The sequence below is a fragment of the Populus trichocarpa genome, chromosome 8 (genome assembly GCF_000002775.5).
Source record: "Populus trichocarpa isolate Nisqually-1 chromosome 8, P.trichocarpa_v4.1, whole genome shotgun sequence".
Lineage (NCBI taxonomy): Eukaryota > Viridiplantae > Streptophyta > Magnoliopsida > Malpighiales > Salicaceae > Populus > Populus trichocarpa.
Genome location: NC_037292.2, coordinates 1,914,101 through 1,938,134, shown reverse-complemented (window position 1 = coordinate 1,938,134; position 24,034 = coordinate 1,914,101). Strand labels below are relative to the sequence as shown.

At 35.5% G+C, this 24,034-nt stretch overlaps 2 protein-coding genes and 1 pseudogene across 6 annotated transcripts; 2 read left to right on the top strand and 1 right to left on the bottom strand.

Annotated features, from left to right (window-relative positions):
• Positions 1-327: 327 nt before the first annotated feature.
• LOC7479859 (putative ribosomal large subunit pseudouridine synthase SVR1, chloroplastic) lies at positions 328-4,045 on the top strand. 3 transcript variants are annotated; one of them, XR_002983042.2, is made up of 11 exons: positions 330-861; positions 966-1,045; positions 1,151-1,251; positions 1,347-1,419; positions 1,492-1,585; positions 1,700-1,748; positions 1,937-2,087; positions 2,632-2,688; positions 3,067-3,122; positions 3,552-3,711; positions 3,790-4,045. XR_002983042.2 is itself a non-coding variant. In XM_002311959.4 (10 exons), the coding sequence occupies exons 1-10, from the start codon at positions 390-392 to the stop codon at positions 3,610-3,612; spliced, it is 1,194 nt and encodes a 397-aa protein (XP_002311995.3). In that variant the 5' UTR covers positions 330-389; the 3' UTR covers positions 3,613-4,045. The 3 variants fall into 3 exon arrangements, 2 of the variants coding, with proteins under 2 accessions (XP_024461704.2, XP_002311995.3); XM_002311959.4 differs by having other exon boundaries at positions 3,552-4,045; XM_024605936.2 differs by lacking the exons at positions 3,552-3,711; positions 3,790-4,045 and having other exon boundaries at positions 328-861; positions 3,067-3,126.
• Positions 4,046-6,092: 2,047 nt separating this feature from the next.
• LOC7494937 (kinesin-like protein KIN-UC) lies at positions 6,093-9,981 on the top strand (annotated as a pseudogene).
• A 583-nt stretch (positions 9,982-10,564) lies between these two features.
• On the bottom strand, positions 10,565-23,633 carry LOC7479858 (exocyst complex component SEC8). 3 transcript variants are annotated; one of them, XM_006379472.3, is made up of 27 exons: positions 23,254-23,633; positions 22,471-22,601; positions 21,717-21,929; positions 20,376-20,549; positions 20,101-20,205; positions 19,530-19,639; positions 19,044-19,211; positions 18,300-18,468; positions 18,094-18,200; positions 17,391-17,692; positions 17,152-17,315; positions 16,936-17,051; positions 16,595-16,668; positions 16,109-16,239; positions 15,960-16,009; positions 15,246-15,346; positions 14,485-14,597; positions 14,191-14,298; positions 13,757-13,954; positions 13,351-13,436; positions 12,304-12,454; positions 12,134-12,211; positions 11,787-11,888; positions 11,574-11,648; positions 11,314-11,409; positions 11,179-11,228; positions 10,565-11,091 (listed from the first exon to the last, which is right to left on the bottom strand). In XM_006379472.3, the coding sequence occupies exons 2-27, from the start codon at positions 22,510-22,512 to the stop codon at positions 11,004-11,006; spliced, it is 3,171 nt and encodes a 1,056-aa protein (XP_006379534.3). In that variant the 5' UTR covers positions 22,513-22,601; positions 23,254-23,633; the 3' UTR covers positions 10,565-11,003. The 3 variants fall into 3 exon arrangements, with proteins under 3 accessions (XP_006379534.3, XP_024462256.2, XP_024462258.2); XM_024606488.2 differs by having other exon boundaries at positions 23,271-23,633; XM_024606490.2 differs by having other exon boundaries at positions 16,598-16,668; positions 23,271-23,633.
• Positions 23,634-24,034: the final 401 nt, after the last annotated feature.

The window sequence follows — 24,034 nt, the reverse complement described above, 5'->3', positions numbered from 1 at the left end:
AAAATATATTAAAATAATATTTTTTTATTTTTTAAAAATTATTTTTGATATTAGTAATTTAATAATATAAAAAGACTGAAAAAATATTATTTTAAAAATATAATTTACACCACAATTCCAAAAGCTTCCTAAAACTCCAAGCTTGCCCTATTTAATATCCTAGCCTTGAAAAAGAAGAGAAAAAAAACGATAGTCTTAAAAAAAGAAAAAAAGAAAAGAAAAGGAGAAGAAAGGAAAAAAAAGTTACATTTAAAAGAAACTGAGCACGGGAGTAAAATAGAGGGAAAAGCCCAGGCCATTAGAAAAGGAGACCCAAACCCAAATACAAAATATCAACTTAACGGCTAAGCTTAACCTCCCGCAGACCAATCCCAATCCTCCTCCCTAAAATGGCAGCATCGCTATCCACTCTCCATCTTCACCACCAACTCACCTTCTTCAGAAAACCCTCACTCTCCCTCCTCAACAAGTCCATCCGTCCCACACGCATCACCGCTTCTCTAGAATTCAACATCACCTTCGCCCCTCCTAAACCCAAACCCAAACTCCCTGCCAACCTCCAAACCGACGCCGCATCCCTCTCTCTCCCTCCAGGCCAGCTCTTCATTCCCTGGATAGTCCGCGGAGAAGATGGAAACCTCAAGCTCCAATCTAACCCTCCCGCGCGTCTCATCCACGCTATCGCCGATGCCAAAACACAACCAAAGAAAAAGAAAGACAAGGTGAAGAAAGAGAGTAGTGGAAATGTGAAGGCCAAGTTGGAAGCGGAGCCTACGCGGTCTAAGGCGGCGCGTAGGTTCTATAATGAGAATTTTAGAGACCAAGCGCAGCGGTTGAGTAAAGTTCTAGCCGCTGCCGGAGGTAAATCACTGTAAAATACTCTACGTATTCGTTTTTTGCATACTTATATACACATGTACATGCGTATATGGAATGTATTAATCTGTTGTTAATTCTGTAATTAGTGGCGTCGAGGAGGAGCAGTGAAGCGTTGATTTTTGAAGGCAAAGTGACTGTTAATGGTTCTGTGTGCAATACTCCACAGGTAATAATAATAACTATAAATATATGATTTCTCTATTAATAAAACTAGTATTTCTGTTGGAATTTGGAATTTATGGCTTTGTTAACTTGTATTAATGATGTTTAGACTCGAGTTGATCCCGGGAGGGATTCTATTTATGTTAATGGAAATCGGCTTCCCAAGAAACTGCCCCCGAAAATCTATATTGCTCTCAATAAGCCAAAAGGGTAGGTTAGCATTTATGTTTGGGTTGTTTTTAATAATTCTTGATGTTTATGCAGTGTGTGCGGTGGAGACTGATGTGATCCGCGAATTATGGCAGGTACATTTGCTCGTTGGGGGAGAAAGAGTCTAAGTCTGTAATGTGCTTATTGGATGATTATTTTCAGAGTTGGGTAAGGTGTTTATGTTATTTTTTTTTATCTACTTGCTTTTGGAAGTTTGTTATAATTGTTTGTGTTTTGTAGGATAAAAGAAATCCAGGATTACCTAAGCCACGGCTATTTACTGTTGGACGACTTGATGTTGCCACAACTGGGTTGATTATCGTGACCAATGATGGTGTGATGATAACATTATGATTCGTGAATATATTGAATTGGGATTCTCTGAGTTGTTTTTTTTTTTTTTTCAAAATTCAATGGATTGATAATAACTAATGCCTTTCTTCTCCAGGGGACTTTGCCCAACAAATTGCACATCCATCGTCAAATTTATCGAAGGAGTAAGTTTTCATGCAATTTGTCCTTTATTCAAACTACAAACTGTTAAGCTTAATTTTCCTGCGGAATAGATTGAATCATGACTGAAATTGCTTCTAATTTTTGGTGAGAAAGGACTGGATATAACTTGCTGTGAATGGTTAGACACGGGAACATCCTCTGCATTTTAGTAACTGTTGTGTGATTGCAGATATATTGCAACAGTTGATGGTGTAGTAAGCAAGCGACATTTGTTTGCCGTCAGCGAAGGAACAGTCATTGAAGGTGTCCGTTGCGTCCCAGACTCTGTGGAGTTGTTACCACAACAACCAGATAGACCAAGACCTCGTCTTCGAATTGTGGTATTTTTCTCATGTTTCAGTCAGCAAGAATTATTTTAATATCGTATAGTATTGCATCCATAAAGACACATCATTTATCCATCACAACATTTCCTATCGTGGATCTACTTGTTTTATCATATATTTCAAATCTTGCATTTGAATTTGACCATCCTCACTGTGTTCAGACTTCAAAGGTAGATTTTCAGCATGTTCCAAATTCTAACACAGTGAAACAGTTTCATGCTTTTCTATAAAGTGCTTAAATGATAGTACTTTTGGATTTCAATGAGATGGAGTTGATAAAAAATCGTGTTCTTTTCTTTTATATTCACCGAGAAGAAGGAAAAACAAGTGGGGCAAGAGAGCTGTTTACACCAGTGTGATGGATGGGATTCTTATAATTGCTATGTAACCTCAAGTATTGTTGCTCAATGATCATTTTCCTTTTCAATTTGTATAACTCTGTGCGTTTCTTTCTGGTTTTGAGGTTTTGCTTTGTTCAATGTCTCATCTCAGCTGATTAACACGCATAAATGCTAAAGACTTTTTACTGTTGTTGCAGGTTCATGAAGGGAGGAACCATGAGGTCCGAGAACTAGTAAAAAATGCTGGGCTCGAGGTTGGTTTTAGTTTTTTATGAGACCCTTGTTACAGTGGAAAAAAAAGAAGGAAACTAGCAGTATCATCAGCATTGTTATTTGTATCCTCGATCAATTATATCCTTACTAAGAGGTTGTATAGGGGAAGTACAGTGATATATTGATTGCTTCTTAATCTTAAGTGTGGCTTGAGATGATAAACATTTTTGACCTTTTACTTGCATGCTTTTATCTTAAAAATTCAACACAGACAATGGCCATTACCAGTTTTAGTGTGCACTCTTCCTATGTTGACTACTAATAGCAACTCCATTCTTGTCTTGTTTATCTGATTATTGCTCAATGTGTTTACATCAGATATTTCTCCTTTTTTATTTATTTTTTATTTTATTTTTCAGATTCATTCATTGAAACGTGTCCGCATTGGTGGTTTCAGACTCCCATCAGACCTCGGGTGATTGTCTCTGACATTTTTCTGTTTTTGAGAACATTCTTTAAGTTCCTCTCTCTCATCCTTTTCACTTGAATCAAAATTTTCATTTTGCAAAAGTGGAAGAAAGAATAACCAAGCTTATCTCCCTTGCTAGTTGTGGTAACTTTAGCAGCCTCAATGCTGATATAGTGAACCTTGGAAAGAAAGAAGTAGTTAAAACATTTGATACATCATGAGATAGATGTTTTGGGACAAATGGTGGGTGCCAGGCCCAAATTTACTCTCGTCCCTATAGGGAAAGGGCTCACTGTTGTTGCTTGTAGTAGTTGATGGAGCGTGCATTTTCTAAAAGAGGCTGCCTTTCGCTGGCGATGCTATATTTTTTAGAATCCAACTCTTTTGTGATCAGTTGATCTGAAAGCTCTAAGTTTTGTTTTATTTTATTCTCAGGCTTGGGAAGCATGCTGAGCTAAAACAAACTGATCTGAAGACTCTGGGATGGAAATGTTAAGAGCAGTCGCTGCAAAATAGCTGGGGTTTTACATTCTCTACCTGGAAGCAACTTTCAAAATCAGATGGAACACAGCTTCAAGGTTCTAACATAAGAGAGGTGCCTATGCTTTTTGTACACTATTGCATTGTTGGATGGCATAAGTATTTATGAATCGGACTGGCCTTTAAATTGAAGGGACTGATCTATACCACTGCATGAGAAGAAGGCAAACTATGTCGGGGAAGCTTGCATTACGAGTATCAAAATGTAAATCCATCTATTGAATCTGCAAATATCTTGGTTGCAAGGAGGATCTGTATGCATACAATGGAAATGTAAATGCAAATGCGAGTGAAGAGCCTACATGTGGTTTTTCATGGAATCAAAAAATATTAACTTGTCATAGAGATCAAAGGTATGGAGATTTCATGACCTATTTTGATTACTTGAACTAACATTGTTACCACCATATATATTTTTTTAGTAGATAATAAATTTTAAAAAATAAAAAATATTATTTTAATATATTTTAAATTAAAAAACACTTTGAAAATCAACCGAACAACAATGCTAAAAAAACTCAAAAAGTCTGGATTTTCATACTCGCGTTTCTATATTTGTTGAACCCCACAAACGATTTACGAATTTGAAAAGGTTGCCTCCCACTTCTGTACCCAGCTTGCACCTGGAATCAAACTTTTTTCTTATGCCGGCCATAATGGATAAAACAAAACAGACAGTAAAGCAATAATAGAAACTGTGGATTCATTTAGTTTGACACTGCTATTTGATCTTTCCTGCCAGCTATCTTTTAACATAGCTGGCTTTAACATTTGGAGTATGAAGTAGGAGTTAAACTGGCCAGTGACAACGATTTAATCAGCATAGAAAAGCAAGCTGAACCCTGCCAGAATAATTATATGATGACAATGCGAGATGAATGCCCTGCAACTAGGATAAGAAAAACACATTAAATAAAACAATGTGTAATTACCTACAAATAAGTTCTTAAGAGTTATTTTGATATAGCTATCCTTGTTAAAGTTCTTGACGTGCTTTATAATAATTTCAGGGTAAGTTTTTATTTATCAAAATGAAAGGTAAAAGGAGATATATTCTTTCTATTTTTAATATCTTTGTTTTTTATATTTTAAAAAAATAACCAAATATTACTGATATAAACTCATAAATATTAAACAATATAACCTCTAATAACATGATATATCCGAAAATATGGTCTTCTTCATGTTATAAGAGGGATTTATTAAGGAAAGTAGGGGTAAGAAAAAAATCGAAAAATCGATTAAACCGGGGAAACTGGAAAAAAAAATCGAACCGTGAAAAAAAACCGAAAACCGATTAAAATTTTAAAAAAAATAACCGGTTCGGTTTCGGTTTTATAAGCTTGAAATAAAAAAAAATCAAACAGAAAAAAACTCAGAAAAAAACCGAGCCGAACTAAAAAAACCAAATCAAACTGAAAAAACCAAGCTAAACCGGTTTGAACCGGTTTTGATTTTTTTTTTTAATTTAATTTTTTTTAATAAAAATCAAACCAAATCAAAAATAATAAAATTTGAATAAAAGTATTCAACATTTGTAAATTTTAGTAACAAAGATAATTCTCTTGAAGTGATCAACTTGAATAAACGATGATGTATGTATATTAGTAATTGGGGCGGCACTTTCTTGGAAGCTCGGATGCCTAGGAATGTTCAGATGCTCAGAACATGACAAAGCAGAACAGGCCCGCGGCTGTGGGTTTGTAGGCTTGTAGCTAGCGAAGTACTAGGAAATAGTAACATTAATTATATGGAACTGACATTAATTATACGATGATGAGATTTTAATATCATCATGATAATACTGTAATCTTGTAGCAGTTCCACATTAGTTAATGAGCTTTGGAAAAGTTGTTCCACGTCCCAGATTCTTGACGTGATTTTAGCTAAGACATCAAGAAAGAAGCCATGATTTTGGAGAACCTGGTCCATGAAAAAAAAAAAAAAACTCCCATTTATCCACGTTCTCACAAAAAGATTGCAGATAATTGACGCAGCATTCATTGGGCAACACAAACCAAAACTCCATTAACGAACAGTGCAGCCACAATCACAAAAAATTGAAATTCTATTTAAGTGAGTCTCTTTTTTTTGTGTGTTTTACATGGAAAAACAATTAAATTAATATGTTTTCAGTATTTTTTAATAATTTTAATATATTAATATTAAAAAATATTTTAATATATCTCTTTTTAAAAAAAAAACAATACACTACGTCACTAAAAAGTAAAAACACACTTCCAATCTCTCCTCTCTAGGTCTCAGGGCTAATTTTAGCCCTTTCATTAGGCCCACTAATCCCAAAACGGCAACACGTAACCTAACCCAACAACCAACCTACCGTTACGAAACAACACTGACACCAACGTCATGTCGTCCATAACACCACCTCAACGCGCGGGAAAGAACCATTTCACACACACAAAACACACGCGACGTCCCCCCTCTCCCATCGTGCCGGCCTCAAACTTTTATCTCTCTCTAGAAAGGAAAAGAAAAGAAGAAACAAATTTCCAAAAACGAAGAAAACGGTTTCCTTAACTCTTTTTTTTTTTTTTTTATTAAAAAAAATGGAAACGCTCTGGCTTTGAAATTCCAACAATGGTTCGCAATTCAACCGTGAGAGTGTCATGCAGAGTAGAGAGGCAACATCAACAAAGTCAAATTACTCATCTCCATGGATCTTCTTCATCTTCCTCTTCGAATTCAAGAAATGGAGATTCACGACAAAATTATAGTAACGGCAACCATTCTGTTTCGCTCTAAGGCTCCTCCTCCTCCTTCCAGACGCTCTGTTACTCCTACTTCTTCCCGCTCTCACTCTCTCGACTTCGACAACGGTCTCTCTCTGCTTTCTTGTTATTTCGGAAGAAAAAAAAAATTCAAAAACCGGAGAGGAGTGTTGTTTTTTTTTTTTTGAATTCTAAAATATTTGATTATTTTTATTTATTGTGTTAATGACAGACAATGGAAGAGTGAGAGTAGCTGCAAGGTTACGGCCAAGGAATGCAGAAGAACTCATTTTAGATGCCGATTTTAATGATTGTGTGGAATTACTACCTGAGGTTATTTTTTTTTATTTTCCTGTTTGTTTTATGTGCTGAAAAGTCTATGATTAAAAATATTTTTATTTTATTTATTCACATATATATTTTTTGTAAATGAGAATTCATGCGTTTGCTTGTTTCTTGTTATGCAGTTGAAGAGGTTGAAATTGAAGAAAAACAATTGGAGTTCTGAATCTTATAGATTCGACAAGGATTTTACTGAAACTGCTTCTCAAAAGCGCGTTTACGAAGCTGTTGTGAAGCCTGTTGTAGTTGAGGTAACTGATTCATATTTATTAGAATGTAATGCGCGATTGAATATATGATTAATATATTTGTGTTCACTCATAATTGATTATGAAAGAAATCGAAGTGATTGTATGGTTTGGATGCAATATGTTGATCATAGACTGGAAATTTTTTATGTACTTTTTTGCAGTGTGTTGAGCGGGTATAATGGGACAGTTATGGCTTACGGTCAAACAGGTACCGGAAAAACTTATACGGTTGGGAAACTGGGCAAAGATGATGCGGCGGAGCGTGGTATTATGGTCAGAGCTCTTGAGGATGTACTTGCTAGTACGATGCCTGGTTCTGATGTTGTGGAGGTCTCCTATTTGCACGTATTGAAATGTTTTTATATGTGGGTGCCAATTCATGTGAAATGAAGAAATGAGTATAAGTAACCATACTCGGTGCTAAAAGTTTGGGATCAAGGGTTTGCTCTTCTATAATTTTAAGTTTGAATCCTGTGATTGCTAATATTGATAGTCATTAGAGACTTACTTGGTCATTAATTTCAGGATCCGTAGGGTTAGTCGAGATACGCACAAACTGGTCTGAACACCCCAAGTGAATCAAAAAAGAAAAGAAAAGAAAAAAAGAAATGAGTATACGGGGCACATTTTCATGTCTTGTTATATACAAGTTTGTGATTGTGAGACGGTAGCATGTGGAAACCTGTATTTTTAATTCAAATGAAGACGTACTGCAATGGCGTGGCCCCTCCCTGGATGGGACCACTGTGTATCATTTGATTGTCTGCAATGAAAATGACTCTTTTAATTGATTATTATAACTAAAAACAGCGTTTTTTTCCTGCACTTGCTTTGTTATCAAACAATTTCTGGGTGAAGATATTCATGCTAGTTTTAAGATGGATGTTTTCTGTTTTAGATTCTCACTTCATGTTGCTGCTCCAGTTGTATATGGAATCTATACAAGACTTGCTTGCACCAGAAAAGGCTAGTATCCCTATTAATGAGGATGCAAGGACTGGGGAAGTATCATTGCCTGATGTCTCAGTAGTTAAGGTTCAAGATCTCAATCATTTTTCAGATCTGCTACAAATTGGCGAGACAAACCGTCATGCTGCTAATACAAAGCAGAATACTGAATCTTCCCGAAGTCATGCAATTCTAATGGTGAGCATTTTGTTGGATACTAGATTTCCTTGTTCATATAATTTCAAGTTTGCAGAGGATTCATGGTGTTTCTTGACCAGTGGTGATAATCTGAATTTTTAGCATGTGAACCTTTTTGGTCTTGCAGGTTCATGTACGGAGATCCATAAATCAAAAGGCAGGAGATGAAACCGCTTCTCAAGAGAAAGATGTGAAAAGTAATTTAGCTGGTGGCAATGGGTTACCTAGAGTACGGAAAAGCAAGTTGCTGGTTGTGGATCTTGCTGGATCTGAAAGATTAGACAAATCTGGTATGTTGGTGATATTATACAAGTCAGAGCTGATATCTGTACTTCTGTTTTGTTTGGCAGGGCCTTCATTGGAATTTCTGTCAAGCATACATTTTAGGGTGTAACAAGCCTTGTCCTGTATATTTGTTGTGTAGGCAGTGAAGGTCACTTGCTCGAAGAGGCTAAGTTTATCAATCTCTCTCTTACTTCCCTTGGCAAATGTATAAATGCACAGGCAGAAAACAGTCCACATATACCCACAAGGGATTCTAAGTTAACCAGATTGTTGCGTGATTCATTTGGAGGTTAGCCCCAACAGTCTTTATTTTCTGCTCCTTTTCACATAATCCCTTTGTTCTCCTTCCAAATTAAATTTTACGAGATCACAGCAACAGTTTCTAGTTTCCCTTATTTTGACATATCAACGCGTGGTGTTATAACGTTTTCCCAGGTCAAATATTAGTAGAAAGAGGCTGAGCATTGCCTTGCTATATTCTTTCCTTACCTAAGGAGAACTTATTTCTGAAATTTATTTTAGAATTCTCCTTTATGTGTTGTGACACATCGGTCCTGTTACTTTTTTTTGAATTCGTACTGATGCTCAAGTGCATCTACCACATTTTGCTAGTATTCTTTTTAATTTTTTTTTTTTGATAAATTTCTTATGGAAATTCATAATCACTTTCAATTAAACAAGCTCTGCAAGGACTTCACTGATAATAACGATTGGGCCATCTGGACGACATCATGCAGAGACCACTACCACAATCATGTTTGGGCAACGGGTGAGTCCTATAAAGAATCAAATTGAGTATTCTAGAATTGTCTTGTGAATAGTGAACATGGTGAAACTTAAAGAAGAATTTGACTATGAAAGTTTATGTCGGAAGCTTGAGGCTCAAGGGGACCATCTTACTGCAGAAATAGAAAGGGAAAAGAAATTGAGAGAGTGAAAAATTTGACTTGGAGAAACAGCTTAAACAATGTCAAGTTTCTTTTTCTGAAGCAGAAAAGAATCTAGTCACAAGGTCTGAGGTAGTTGTCTCTCCTGTGATTGTGTATCATTTTTGTTTCTGAAGTAATCCCTAGGGTGGGTTTAGTTTCTCTTGATATGATCAACCAGCCTATGTACCGTTTATGAAGTGATTGCTGCTGTATCTAAGTGTTCATTTCAATGTATCTTATAATTTCCTAGCTAATATCTTCTATTGGCTTCCAGTTTCTACAGCAGGAAAATATTCGTCTAGGGTTGGAGATGCAAGACATCGCAAATGAATTGGAGTCTCAAAAATGCTGTAATGATTTAACATGTGAAAATTTCTCGGCTAGAGCTTAGCTTAACAAGTAGCCAGGTTTGTCCCTCTTCCACGATCAATTTATAGCTTGTTGACCTCAGCCTTTTCTTTTCTGTTCTTTATTCTTTTTTTGGTGGTAAGTGTGAGTATAAATGTAAAACATATTTGACGACTATTTATACTTGTGTTATCCAACAAATACTGTCCCTGTGCATCTATCATCCAAGGATGACTCACCTTGTAATAAACTTGGCAAGTTTACTTGGACTTGCCATGGTGATTTTGAATTCTAGACTGCTGACTGCTTTAGCTCCCGCTTTCATAATGAACTCAGGCTAATTGTGAGCGTCTTGTTTCGAGTAAATATCATTTTATAGGTGTAAGAACAGTAAATATCAAACTGGAATAATTATCACATGAAAATTCGGTTCTAGACTAGACTACATATTTTTTTGAGCTTGACTAAAAAAACAAAACCATGATAAAGAAAAAAAGAAGTTGAATCATTCCAGTTACACCATTACCAGTTGAGATTACTCTGTCATTTGGCACAGAATGGTTGGTTGTCAATTCTAACACGACTTCAGCTTCAACACGACGCCATGTCAATCATAATGGTCTTGGCCAGTCAGCTAAAATAAGAATTCAAGGATAGTTAAAAGGCCCAGTGGACCAGCCATAGTTTCTTTTCCGGCAAGAGCCCTAAGGATCTTAGATTACTACCAAATCTTTCAACGGTAAATCAACAGAGATCGAATGGCACCAAGCCACCAAATAGAACATAGTAAGGTGCAAGCTAATCCAGTATGAAATGTGCTTGCGTGTATTGTCAAAAACTTTGCGGTTAACTTTGACCACCTCTTATACAGAGTATAAACAAGTTCGATGCCTAGCATTTATTTTATTTTATTAAAAATAATAACTAGACTTTCAGTGCTAAGAGGATCTGGGGAAAATAATAACACGAATGATTTACAAAGTAAAAAGAAAAATAAATCAATTATTTTTCTAGCTAGTACTCAACCCTGGTCCAAGGAAAGACGGATACAAAAATAATATTACTACACAAGACGCTACAATAACAAAAGCATTGACAAGCCCCTTACCTCTGCAATATACCCCAAGAATTCAACACAGAGTGGCTTTCTGCATACTTGGAAGGTGATATCCATGAAACTCGCTTTCTGCATCTGGCCGTATCCACAAACTTGAAACAAGTAAATTATCGGTTCTATACATTTGTGAAGCAACATTAATAATGAACCGCTTGGATTTTCACAACAAAATAATCCTCCTCCCACCAATGAAAGAGTTAATGAGATAAAATGTACAATACTCGATCTTGTGCATCTGGGGGGGTTTCTCTCCCTGAGACGTTGACCTTTAAAAGATTGATATACCTGCAAAATCAATGTAATGTTTTTATTTGATTAATATTAAATAAGTTCTTACCAGTGACCAAGAGAAAAAGGGTCATAGAAACTGACTCTGCAGCTGTAAACAAGCCCTCATGTTCTGTGATGAAAGCAAGCAAGGCCTGAAAATTCAGGAGACGACAGCGATCTTAGTATGGCAGTATAGGGATTTATTAACAAAAATAAACTATGTTTCCAGTGACTTGCCTCATATGGCATGTTTAGCAGTTCATAATATGTTCGGACATGATCTAATCTCTGCTGTACAGCTTCACTATCAATTGATGGAATAGCTGTAAGAGCCTGTAAAATGCCAATAAAAATAATTATACCACATTTTTTTCATACAATCTAATGGCAAGGTGCGTTTCAACTATCAGTAGTCAATTCTTGGTATAGATATCATCAGGTTAATAGAAGGATGCCAGATTCCACAAATTACAAAATTATTATGTATTAAAGTTTACCTGTTCCAGCGCAATTGAATTTCGGCATATTTGTTGAACTCCAAAAAGGTTAATGGACTTCATGTCAGCCAGCGCCTGATAAGACATTGTGTTTCCAATTAGTAGCGTGAAAATGGAAGATAACAGGTACCTAGCATTTTAAAGGGCAAGGAAAAAAAAAAAAAGTAAAACAACATCAGAGTCAGCCAAATTTTCAAGAGTAGAGATTCAAACCTTGATAGATGCACTTGCTGCGACGCTACAAATTCCACCAAATATGTAATTCTGCTTCACTCCCGCAACAAAGGGTGCCATTTCCTCATCTCTACGTGTTATCTACAGTAAGGGAAAGAGATGTAACATTTGATTCCAAGAACATACAGGAAAACTGAAGAAATTATATAAAATTTGATGACAATTGCATTAAAAGACACTGAGCAAGATAGGTAAAATTCTCCAAAATATGCTCCATGCAACAATGTTTCATCTAAAAAAATTGTCCACACAAGCTGTAGGAGAAGATTGAAATGGACATCTACTGTTTAATACCAATATGCCAACCATACATCATTGACACTGACCTGTGCAGTGAGTGAAATAATAAAGTCATCTGGCTCTTCTGCATCCTGGTCCTCCAAGTACACCCTGTTGGTCATTTCCTGTTTGAAGGTATTCCCTCAGAAGAGTTAATTTGAAAGATATCACTTCCAATTTAGGGATTAAATTCTTGGAATACACGTGTTTCTCAAACCTGCATATGGAATATTGTCTCCAACTGCATCTCTACACGCAAAACCTTTAGGCAGTCAATAGCCAATTTTCTATAATCATCAGCAAATGATGCTAGTGTCTTGCCCTTATCTGCTACTTGATTTGGTGATCGTGAGGTTATTTTCCCAAGCCTATAAATTAAACAAAATCTCACATAAAGTTAATGCCTGGTATTTTCTAATGAATGAAGTTTTGAAAAACAACAATTTTCTATTTATCAGAATTGCATAAAAAATTGATCCCAGAGAAGATAGAAGATGCGAACTAGTCCCTTCTACAGTTGCACTTTATCAGTGACAAAAATAAACTAAAGTATTAAATTAAATACTACCATAGCAAGTGGCACACCCAAAATATATGGAGATATTATCATGGAGATAAAAGGTAACAACAATTTTTACCAAGTGTCTTGAAGGGGTAAATCAAGAGTAAAGCTCATCTATTTGCAATTATCACCCTCTAAATACGAAAGATAATGAGCTTTGAGAAGGGTTCTCCAAACATTCAAGTGCCTTCGATAGGGGTTAGTCAGACCCTTGCTAGTTGGAAGGTTCACATAGCCTGATCCCACAGAGCGCAAACATGAGGATATAGTCAATCAAGGAGTATTCCATGGGATTTTAGTTGTCATTTATTTTTGAGGCCCACGATATGCCACAAAATGGTTGGCACCGATTGAAAGTTCACAACCAATAGAACACCCTTATCTTCATGTCTATTCCAAATAGGTATTCATGTCCTGATGACCATAAGTTCCAACAAAGGTTCACCCTTAGTGTAGAAGGCACCTAATACTTCAATACAGAACTTGTATATAGCCACCAAGCATACTATAGCAGCTCAGATAATGAATTGCAGAAAAGGAAAGCATCATGGTGTCATCAAGCCAAGAACAAAGGGCTAGTTTTGGACAATAGAAGATTGATGTTTCTTAATTGACTTCCTCATTTCCTCCTATTGCTTATTCATGCAACAAACAAAAAGAATACTAAAGCACACACTTATTGCTCTAATAAGATGAACTTGCCTTTCAATTGAGTCTGCAACATACTCAAGTGAATCACTAAGGGAAGCCAGCAAAATAAGCTTGTTATCATCATGAATTAGATTTTCCTGCAAATGAGACATGAAAGGAAAAGAAAATCAATTTGCATCTGTGATACAAATTTTAGAGAGAGTCCAAAGCAGGGAAGATAAACTCATCAACAAGACTCAATAAAGTTCAATTACAATGTCCACTCAACCAGTCAGTAATGAAGGAACTGTCTCCAAAACAAGCACCTCAACCATTTAAGTACAATAGAATTCTAGTAATCTTACCCGCCCCTGCCACATCCCCACCCCTAAGAGAGAGCAATACTTTGTGACAACAAAAGGGACAAAAATAAATCCCTGTAATAAAAAATACAACTAGCTGATATAATTACACATACCTGTTTGATAGGTTGCAGATTGAATAATAATTCATTCAATTCTGATTCGATCTCTAAAGATTCAGCATCTGAAGCACTGTTTACCATGTTTGATTCACCAACTGAATTTGGTAAATATGCACTTGATGGGTCAAATCGCATCAATTTCTCAATATCGTGCCTTCCGATCAGCATATAACTCTGCTTCTCAAGAACTGCCTGAAAGATTACCAACAAATTTAGCTGATGGATGCTACATGGTGACTACACAATACAAAAATAGGCTTATAGGCACATGCAGAAATCATCTATTTTCAATGTTCAGGAACAGTAACAACAAAGCAAGAACTTAATGCTTTCGAGAAACATAAAATTAGATGTTATTGTAAAAGACAGATTAAGCAAACAGCACTAATGATTCTTATGGTTAATAGGAAAAGAAAAGGGGAAAATGCCTCCATATATGATGTCCGACATCTTTCATATGTTCGCTCGAGGAAAGTTTGTACATATTTCACAAGGTCACCAGCAAATTTAGGCATTGCTTGAGCCCAACCAAGCACCTGGAGTTAAGGATAAGTGTTCATTAGACATCACAAAATCCAATACATCAGACTAAAACTAACTGACAGGAAACGTCAAAAAGCATTCCATAACATATAAAAGCATCACAGTCAAGATCTTCTCAAACCCAACAAAAATTGCACTTATTCAAGGAATGGCAAAATGGAAAGATAAGATATGCTTGCCTCTTTTGCCAAGAAATCAATAGCCAAAAGTCCCTGCAAGACAGGTCGACCTTTCTCAATTGATGGTGTATATGGAGCAACAGTATGGGCCCTTGGACGAAATGCAGCTGGACCTGTGATAGTACTTCCAGAATTAGATTTTAAACAGTATAAACAATAAAAAAGAGAGTTCAACAACAGAGCAAATGAGTTTCAACAATCTCTTATTGAGCATGCATGTGCAGTAGATTCTAACAGCAATTTCTCTCAGCATCATTAAAATTGGTCAAGGTACTTCGATTATCATGTAGCTTATTTGTATTCCATGTCCTTGAGCAGAAAAAAATAAAAATTTGGGATCCAATTCAGGATTTTCCTTGGAAAAGGCCTCGAAAGCTGACTCGACAAGGGAAACCCTTGAAATCAGTGCCCCCCTTGTTTGTTTGCTTTAGAGAGAGGAGACCTCCATAAGCGATTTGAAGCTCTTCATTGGGAGGAACAGTTTATTTTATTTTTATTTTTTTCAAAATGCTAGTAAAAAATATTCTTCCAATTTTCCATGTGATTTCGGCACTCAACCTATTGTCTTACGATCTACTGACACTGTTGCATCTTCAAACAAATATGTCTGCTGATGGTATATTAACTTGAACAAGATAAACTACTCAAGGGAATATTAACAAGTGTATGATGAACTTAATTAATTTATGAAAAGGTATATCATGCATTATTAAACAATCAACACAGTGAAACTAAATTTTGGAGCATATAGAAGAACTTGCTTGATATAGCCTGCTGTACTCCCTTCCGGTAATCCACAAACATAGTTGGTAAAAAATGATCTTTCACAAAGTTCTCCACAAAAGCTAGCAATCCATCATTCCTGCAGTTTTTTAAGCAAAGAGTACAAAAATCACATCAGGATCCCCAGAGAGTCTCTTAGACAAAAAAACACAAATAACAAGAAACACATAAAATAACTGTGCAGCAATCTTTGAATAGTTCAAAATAAATAAACACCACAGATGCCCACTCATTGTGATCACCTCTAAGCAAATGTAAAAAAAATTGAACTACCTAGGTAATGATGTAACGAGACCATACTCGGGTCACGTTAGCTCACTTTGGCTAATTTGAATGCCAACAACCCCTCTGCCCCTTAACAGAAATGGAATCAAATACAGTGATTCTGTTCTGTAGTTGATTATGGAATGAGAATTTGGACAAACTATATAAAAAGAGTAAAATTTTGGTTGGAAGGTGGCCAGGCATCTTCCCTGCCTCCACTATTTGACTTTGGCACGTTATTTTCATTTAGTGCAATACTTGAATTCAGCCAAGTGATGAATAAAAAAGGAAGTTGGAACACAGAAAAATCTAAAGAAAATTTTGGCCCAATATCTACACTCAAATATGCATAGTGTGGATCATGCAATGGGACCTTTGATTGCATATGCACGTCACCCAACAAAAAGCACAGTGGTTTTCAAGCTTACCCAAGCTGGGCATACTTTTTCGGCAGCATTGAAGCAACCTTATCTGTAAACTGCAGAAAAAAAATCACTTTAGACAAGCCCAACAAGATAAGCCTTGAACACGTAATACGTTTCAAGTTTGACACTCTGGGTCAATGTCAGTCACTAACCTGAAGAACAGGACGGTATACAGATGCTGCTAGATATATGCCTTGCTCAGGCAAGACAGCAGCAGACCCATAGCCTTCTTGTAACACATTTGGACCCTTCCTGTTCCATCCTTGACGAATGAGATCAACACCTGAATAATTGATAACATGGGGAACCATGAAACTTATGGATTAATCAGACAGGAACCCATAGCCTATGAAAAACAAATCTAACAACAAAGAAAATGATTGAAAAAAAGTTAACACAAATGAAAACTGAAGCATAATTGGGGATGCGGCCATTGCATCATTGGGGCAAAAAACATGAAGTCACCAGTGACTGTTTTCTTCTAAATCAAGATGAGAGGAGAATCCCTACTACTATAAGATTGTCATCTAAAGCATGGTTTCAGTAAATTCTAATAAATTTTCAACGGGCCTAATTTCAAACTATTCAAGATTGTAACAAAGCAGAAACAACAGCATTACAAAAGAATGAATACCAGCTACCTTGGTTAGGAATAGATATAGTTGCATCCGTGAAGCGAAAAGCAAAGGCGAGCCCATCTTCTGACCCATCCCTGTAACACATTAGAATTGGCAGGGCATTGCTATACAATCTTTCTGATAAAACAAAACTGTTCATTTTTTTTATATATTAAAAAAAAAAAAAAAGAATATTTCATTCAAAGAGAATGAAACACGATTACATGACACAAGAACTAGAAAATTACAAAAAAGGAGCTTTTCTGACTGGTTGAAAGTGACCTAAAGAAACCCCCTTATAGACCCAAAAGAAAATGTACCATAAAGAAGCAAGGAACACTGTAAGAATTAATGTTACCCACTTTTTTCCCTTGGAAGGGACCTTGCTCGCCAGTCTAGCAGTTTGTACAGAAGCATCTGCAGATGCAGCTTCAGGAGTAGCTCGCAGAATTTCACATATGAGTTGTTGGCATTCACTCTTTCACACAATTATACAAGGAAAACAATAAATAACAATGAGCAAAGGTTTACTACCAGAAAACAGACATTCAAATGCACTGACTTCATTCATCAAGTACCTGTAAAACTGTCAAGGAAAGGCCAATACTGTAACCTCCAGTAACTTGAGATGCTTCAGAATCTGGGCTCCAATTTGCATCTGCTGTCAACGACCTTGGTGTGTTCATGTCACCATTCTGAGCAGTTTTTACTTCCAGAAGCTCTCCAACAATGACATGATTCTCTAGACCAACAAAGGTGTCAAGGGTAAATGTATTTTTTCAAATCATATTAACAAAGATGGCAGCCAGTAGCCTACCAAATATTCGAACAACAATGTCCAAAATTGAATCAAGAAGCTCTTTTGCAGCAGCCTGTGCTTTCCCTGTGGGAGCCATCACTGGTGAGACAGGGCTTACTGCCAATAGTGTCCGTGACAATGACATCCCATTCTGACGCTTCTGTTTTGACAACTGGTAGCTTTCTAGTTGTCCTTTCACAGAATGAAGACCTCTGGTTTGGGCAGTTTGGTCATTGCTAGACCTTGAAGAGTTGACAAGTTCTGAATGAGCTTTTATCTTGGAAGTGATGATGTCATGAATTGTAGGACGCAACCTTTGGCTGTTGAGAAAAAAAAAAGGGCAAAGAATGTCATAAACTCTCTCCAAGCACTAACTAGTTCTATATGAGCATGAATAGAATTGTAAGATGACTTAAACATTCAATAAGACAATGCTTCTTTTGGTTTTGTATAACTAGACAAGGAACATAACCATGCCAATAATGTATACAAGAAAACTGAACAAGAGACGGAACTTCCCTTGATAAATGTTGTTCAAATACAGATCCGGTCATTAAAGGGGAAAGGAGGAAAATAAAATAAATAGCATAACAAATTCATGCCATACACATGGGTGATCATTACTAATTTAGTATAGTTGCAGATATGAAGACCACAGAAATTGGATTTTTTCCCCTTCAGTGGAACATAATACATGAAGTGCACCAGCCAGATAACCAACCATAATATTGCACCAGCAGCTGCAACTTTGCCCAGCATGCAGAGGCACTCAACCATGGTCTGCAAATACTTCACATGAAGTGGAGCATCACTCTTTTTAATAATTTCCTGCATGAAAATGTAAAAACCAGCACTTCATCCCAGAGAAAATGAAAATAACCACCACAAATTCAACACAAGTCTGGTTTTTAAGTATAATGTTCATACAATAAATTCATCTGGAGTAGAATTTGAAAGCCAACTTGGTATTTGATGAGAAACAATTTTAATGTCCTTCATGTTCCCATTGCCACCATTTGCTCTCATTGATCCAATGTGCCCATCGGGCGTTGCCTCATCAGATATATCAAGATCCTCATCAGGACCATCAAATGAACTGTGAAGGAAGATAGACATGAATGGTCAGAAAATAACAACAAATAACAGCTGATCACTACAAAATAAACACTTCAAAAAAATCTTATACATATCCATGAATGCTGAATCTTGAAAATCTTCACAATTTGCACTTCTATTGAAAATATGAAACCAATTTGAAAACACCCCCCAAAGTGATGGAATGGAAATAGCTGAAATGAACTGGAAAATTTTGCCTAAAGGATATTGACTTCATAAGTGACAATTAATAAGCAGGAAAGAAAGTGGCCACAATAAAGCTATGAATTACTCAATCTAAAAGTAACCAATTGAAAACTTGAAAACTTAACTAGAACATCGAAAGGCATATGGGGTCAAAACAATTTGACTTAATGATGTGAGCGAGCATTTAAGAGATCAGGAAAGCATATGATTGTTCAAAGGAGAAACAAACACAAACAATCTATTTCTAAACTTAGGAATCATTTCATAGACATGAAAAATGGAATGTCAAGAGTAAGAGAGAATTAATGAGCAAGGGAAGTACAAAGCAAAGGGAGAATAGCACTGAATTATGAAGAAAGTTATTCTTACCTTCCATCAATAGAGCTTGGCCTGTATGATCCATCAGCAAAGCTATGATTGTCACCTTTCATCAACTTCGTTCTTCGAGATAGAGATTGTGAATTGCTCATAGTAAAAGTAACAGCTACGGTAGTCGGCAATTCATCATATCTCTCATGCATGCTTGAGGCAACTGAGCTGCAGAAAATAATCAAACTAATATAAGGAAATTCAATTGCAGAAAAAAAAGGTCTCAAATTATAGCTTGCATTAACATTCAAAAGATCAATAGTTCCAGCAAACTTAAGAATCACAACAGAGAGAGAAGCTTTCCTAAAAATGTCATCACTTTTCTTTAACATTATAAAAGAGAAGCTCCCAGTATAAAACACATGATCTATGTGATATAAGCAAGAACGAGCATCACTCTCCACACGCAATATAGGAGAGGGTATAAATTGGCAAACAAAAGGCAAATAAAAATAAAGCACAAAATGCCATCAAAATTCTATTTACCCATGTTCTCCCTTGTTGTAAAGATGTGCATGCAAATCCTCTAAAACTTTATAGAAGAGAACTCCTCGCAGCTTTGTCAGCTCAGATCGCACATCTTGAAGAGCACCAACCTGAGAGACAATAATCATAGTAAATTCGAAGTTCCCAAAATACCAATTACATGACATATTAGGGTCAAGCCAGCAAAAAAAAATAAAATAATCAAAAACATGTACAAAAACCCCATGTTGAAATCCTGAACCAGTATTAAGCGAAATTTGACCTTCATAGAAAGGATATTGCTTCCATACCTCCAAAAGTATCGTATTACAAGTCAAACAAATCTCAAAGCTAGATTTTGACAATTATAACAAGAATGGTGTGTGATAAAAAAACATTTGTGGGACATCCATAATAAGCAGTGTAGAGCCAGTAAATAATCACCAACAACCTATGATGTCCTAAGTCACCACCATCAAATCTAGGAATTGGAAGCAATATGAGATAAAACAGAACTTTAACTTAAACCAAACAAACAATAAAGGGCATGGACCATTCTCATGAGCTAATTACAGGAAGTTTGACAACCCACCGTTTGAAGACTTTCTCGCTCAAGCATCAATGATGAGTGAGCATGCAATTGAACTGCTGCATAAAATTGCTTTTCAGCAATGAGTTTCTCAATACGAGCCGGAACCTAAGCCAAAAAAAAAGCAGCAGTAGATTGGTTCTAGAACATCAAAATATGTGACATGGAAATAGTTCTGCCATGAACACTGTTATGCTAATGAATTGTAGCGTGGTAGTAGAGCAAATCCTTTCATTATGCAAATCATTAACAAAATCTGCTGGCAAATTTAGACCAACCTTAGCAATGCCTTCAATTTGTTCTAAAAGAGAGATTATGTGTCGTAGTGTAACAGACCGATACCACAACTGATGCAATTGCTTATTCCGGTTACCAAGACGTTTCTTTGCTTCAGCCAAATCAATCTTTAATGCAGTGATACTTTCAGCAGATTCACTGAATAACCGCAAGATCTGGAAGAAAAATTAAAAAAAATGATAATCAAGAATAGGCACCAGCTCTTTTTTGTCAAATTCCAGAGAAGTGAGATATATGATAATCCTTTATGAGGTTATGAGTACATCTAGTCCCACAGAACTTGTGATGAAATCATCACAATCTAGCATACAATTTCACTCACTCCTCCCATGGACGATCACCCTTAATTCTTTATCAACCAATCATTTATCACTTTTTTTTATGAAGAAGCATTTGATCAGGCTTTTACATCATAAAAGGGAAACTTTAGGAATAATACAAGCAACAATTTAGAAGAAAAAAGTGAATGAAGTTAGGAATTTCTTGATATAGAAATAGGTAAAAACATATAAAAATATGTAATCTAAAGCAACTGAGTAGCCATTATAACAAGGGGCAGCTGGATCACAATCTTCATCTGTGGGAAACAAGTCTGGAAACATGTTTGGCTAGAGAATTGTTATTTTTGGATGATAAACTTTGAAAATCAACAGCTTCAACAGTGAGAAAGCTACTGATATAAATTTTATTTAAACATCTACTGAAATCAACAAAACTTTACTAAATAATGCACAAATTTACCTAAAACATACAGTTGAACAATTGCACCATGGTCGGGAGGGAGCTTAGGAGGTTTATACTAGAACCCAAAGTGAAATAAAATTGTTTGGGAATGAACTCGAGATTCTGGCAAATCAATGCAGTCAAATTGTATCATATGTAGTCAGAAGGTAACACAAACTACACACTCTATAGATTTTACATCTACATCCAATCTGAAAATAAGTGAAAGGAAGTTGCTTTTTAGCAGACTTCTATTGTATTCTTTTAGTTTACATCAGGGTTGCAAAAAATAATCCTTGGTCATTGACATGGCTCCAATCTGTAAAATAGTGTATACTTAAATATGTGGTGTTTTTAGAATAATACCATTAAAAAATTGTTGCAATTTCTTTAGTATGATCCCTGACTTTGAATTATGAGTGGGAAACATTGATATTTTATATGAAACTGATCTAAGGAATTTGAAAAAAAAAAAAAGGAAGAAAAAAGAAAGGAAAACAATCTATCTTTCGCTATCTTGGATACACAGAAGCAAGAAAATTGATAAAAATTAGAAATAGGCATGTTTAGATCAGCATATAGAAAAATATTTAAGGAACCTGAGAATAATTTTGAATTGCTTTATTGAAGCCACTATGATAAGATTGCACAACTTCATCGACGACATCCTCAACAACATCACTTTGCTCCTTCAAAACTTGGGCTTCGGCTTCGCGATCTTTTGAGGTTAAAATATGGACAACATGAGGCAATGAGTCAAAACGTGCAGCAGCCCAACTCTCATCTATTCTTGAAAGCTCTTCTCTTAAATACTGTTTTGTACCAAAGGAGCAAACCAGGGGAATGAGAAAAACAACAACAGAATAATAAAAAGGAAGATGACAATAAACTACATGACATTACTGAATGATCTATATGATTACATGATTAACAATTTGGTATGAAGTTGCTGTCACTTGACATGAAATCAATCATAGAAAGACCATCATGAAATTAAATACAGTATCTTTCCACATTAACACTTAAAGATGCTTGACAACCCTTAAATTGTTTTTGCAAGATGCAGCACCATCTACTACTGCAAGAAAGATATACATATTGTGGCAACACACACATTTATGATTCATCATAGGCTCTTATCATGTAAATTTATAATCACATGGCAGTTTCATGCCAAAATAACACAGTCAACTTCCAATCTAATAATTCTAGTCAAGATGTTGAATTAAAATCTGAAATCTACTGCGCAAACCAAAACTCTGGCTAAACAACAGTTGTCGATGCACATTATAAAATAAATATTGCATTAAACTTCTACAAAAACACCCCAAAATAAACAAATAAATGACTCACTGCTTTGTCAGGAGGAACAGGCAACCCATCAAAAATCCCCATCTTAATCCTTTCACTTCAACTGCAGTTTTACACCCAGCTCATCCCAACAAGGCCCTTCATTTTTCTTTTGGCTCTTGATGATTCAGTCTCTAAAACATATAAAATTCAATAAAATGAAATGACAAAATCAGTCAAACATCCGGCAATTTTCTCCAACACAGTCAAAATGAAATATTCTCATTATTTCATAACCCATAAATACAATGTTCAACTAGTCTCCTTCAGATACCCAATAAAAGTTACAAAAACAACAATATATAATTAAGTTGAGATATAAATATATTGCATTTTTTAATTAATATTTCTTAGTTTCTAAGGAATAGTGTGTAAAAAGTCAAAGTTGAATGCTCTCCGAATGCATAATTTGACTCTTATTAGCTGTTGAAACATAACCAATACAAGTAATCTTTTCTAAGAAAGTTCTACTCCAAAGAACATCGCAACCTAATTGCTGATTTTTTATTATAAAAAATCTATTAACAATTTTTTCTACTTCATTCAGAAACAGCCGTCCTAAAAATAATTTAAGAAACAAAAGATCGATAGAGAAAGAGAAGTGTGCAGCATTTTCTCAGCAACCAAACAGATAAAAAGAAGCAAATGCCAGATCCAACACGGTGAACACTAATATCTCATCATTTTCACAAAATACAACAATAAAAACCCTAATTAAGCTGAATATTAATGAAATTAACAAAAGCAGATAATTTACTAAAACAGATTCAAAAAACATTCACGAACAGTAGATGATAACAAACTCGAAATAGCTGATCAGATTTGTGCTTTTCAATTCGAAAGAAGAAAACGACGTCGCGTTCGGATGATTGACGGTTGAATAAGAGCGAAGTGGAACGCGGACATGGAGGTGTTCCTATGAATCGGCGAAGGATGGATGCGGATAGCACACTGGCGAGACCGAAATATCGGGACGAATCGCCGGTTTAGGAGGTAGTGAAAAGGATGATCGGTTTGTTACTGTTGTTGATACAGAGAGGGAGACGGACAAGGACGGAGAACGTAGTCGAAAATGAAAGAATGCTGTATTTGGCTTTTGGAGGTATTTCCTGCTCTTGGCTGGCTCTGTAATAATTTAACCTTCTATTTCTAGGAAAAAGGATGGAGCTCCAATTATAAATATGGATTTTTTTCATTTGGAATAACTACGAGTTAGATATTGTTTCATATCAGTTCCTGGATTTTGAAATTATGTGACTATGACACTAGGTTATTATTAATGGCTCAATTTTGTCCCTGTGTTTAAGGCATGTATTTGTTAATGCAGTGAAAAATAATTTTTAATTAAAAATAAATTAAATAATTTTTTTTCATCATCAAATTAAACTATTGAAAAGTATATAAAAAAATATAATTTAATATTTTTTCAAACAAAATATAATTTAAAAAATATTTAAAAAATATATTATATCATCAAAACACAAGATAAGGCATCTATAAAGATTTATTTATTTAAAAATATTGTAGAAGTTGTTTTTCAAATTAATTTTTACTTAGAAATGTATTA

Coding starts and splice junctions, on each gene's coding strand:
- LOC7479859 (XM_002311959.4), top strand. CDS start 390: ATGGCAGCATCGCTATCCACTCTCCATCTTCACCACCAACTCACCTTC. Junction 1,046..1,150: donor CTGTGTGCAATACTCCACAG/GTAATAATAATA, acceptor AATGATGTTTAG/ACTCGAGTTGATCCCGGGAG. Junction 2,689..3,066: donor TAAAAAATGCTGGGCTCGAG/GTTGGTTTTAGT, acceptor TTTATTTTTCAG/ATTCATTCATTGAAACGTGT.
- LOC7479858 (XM_006379472.3), bottom strand. CDS start 22,512: ATGGGGATTTTTGATGGGTTGCCTGTTCCTCCTGACAAAGCA. Junction 17,316..17,390: donor CATTGTTGTTCGAATATTTG/GTAGGCTACTGG, acceptor TTGTTGGTCTAG/AGAATCATGTCATTGTTGGA. Junction 14,598..15,245: donor AGTACAGCAGGCTATATCAA/GCAAGTTCTTCT, acceptor GTACTATCACAG/GTCCAGCTGCATTTCGTCCA.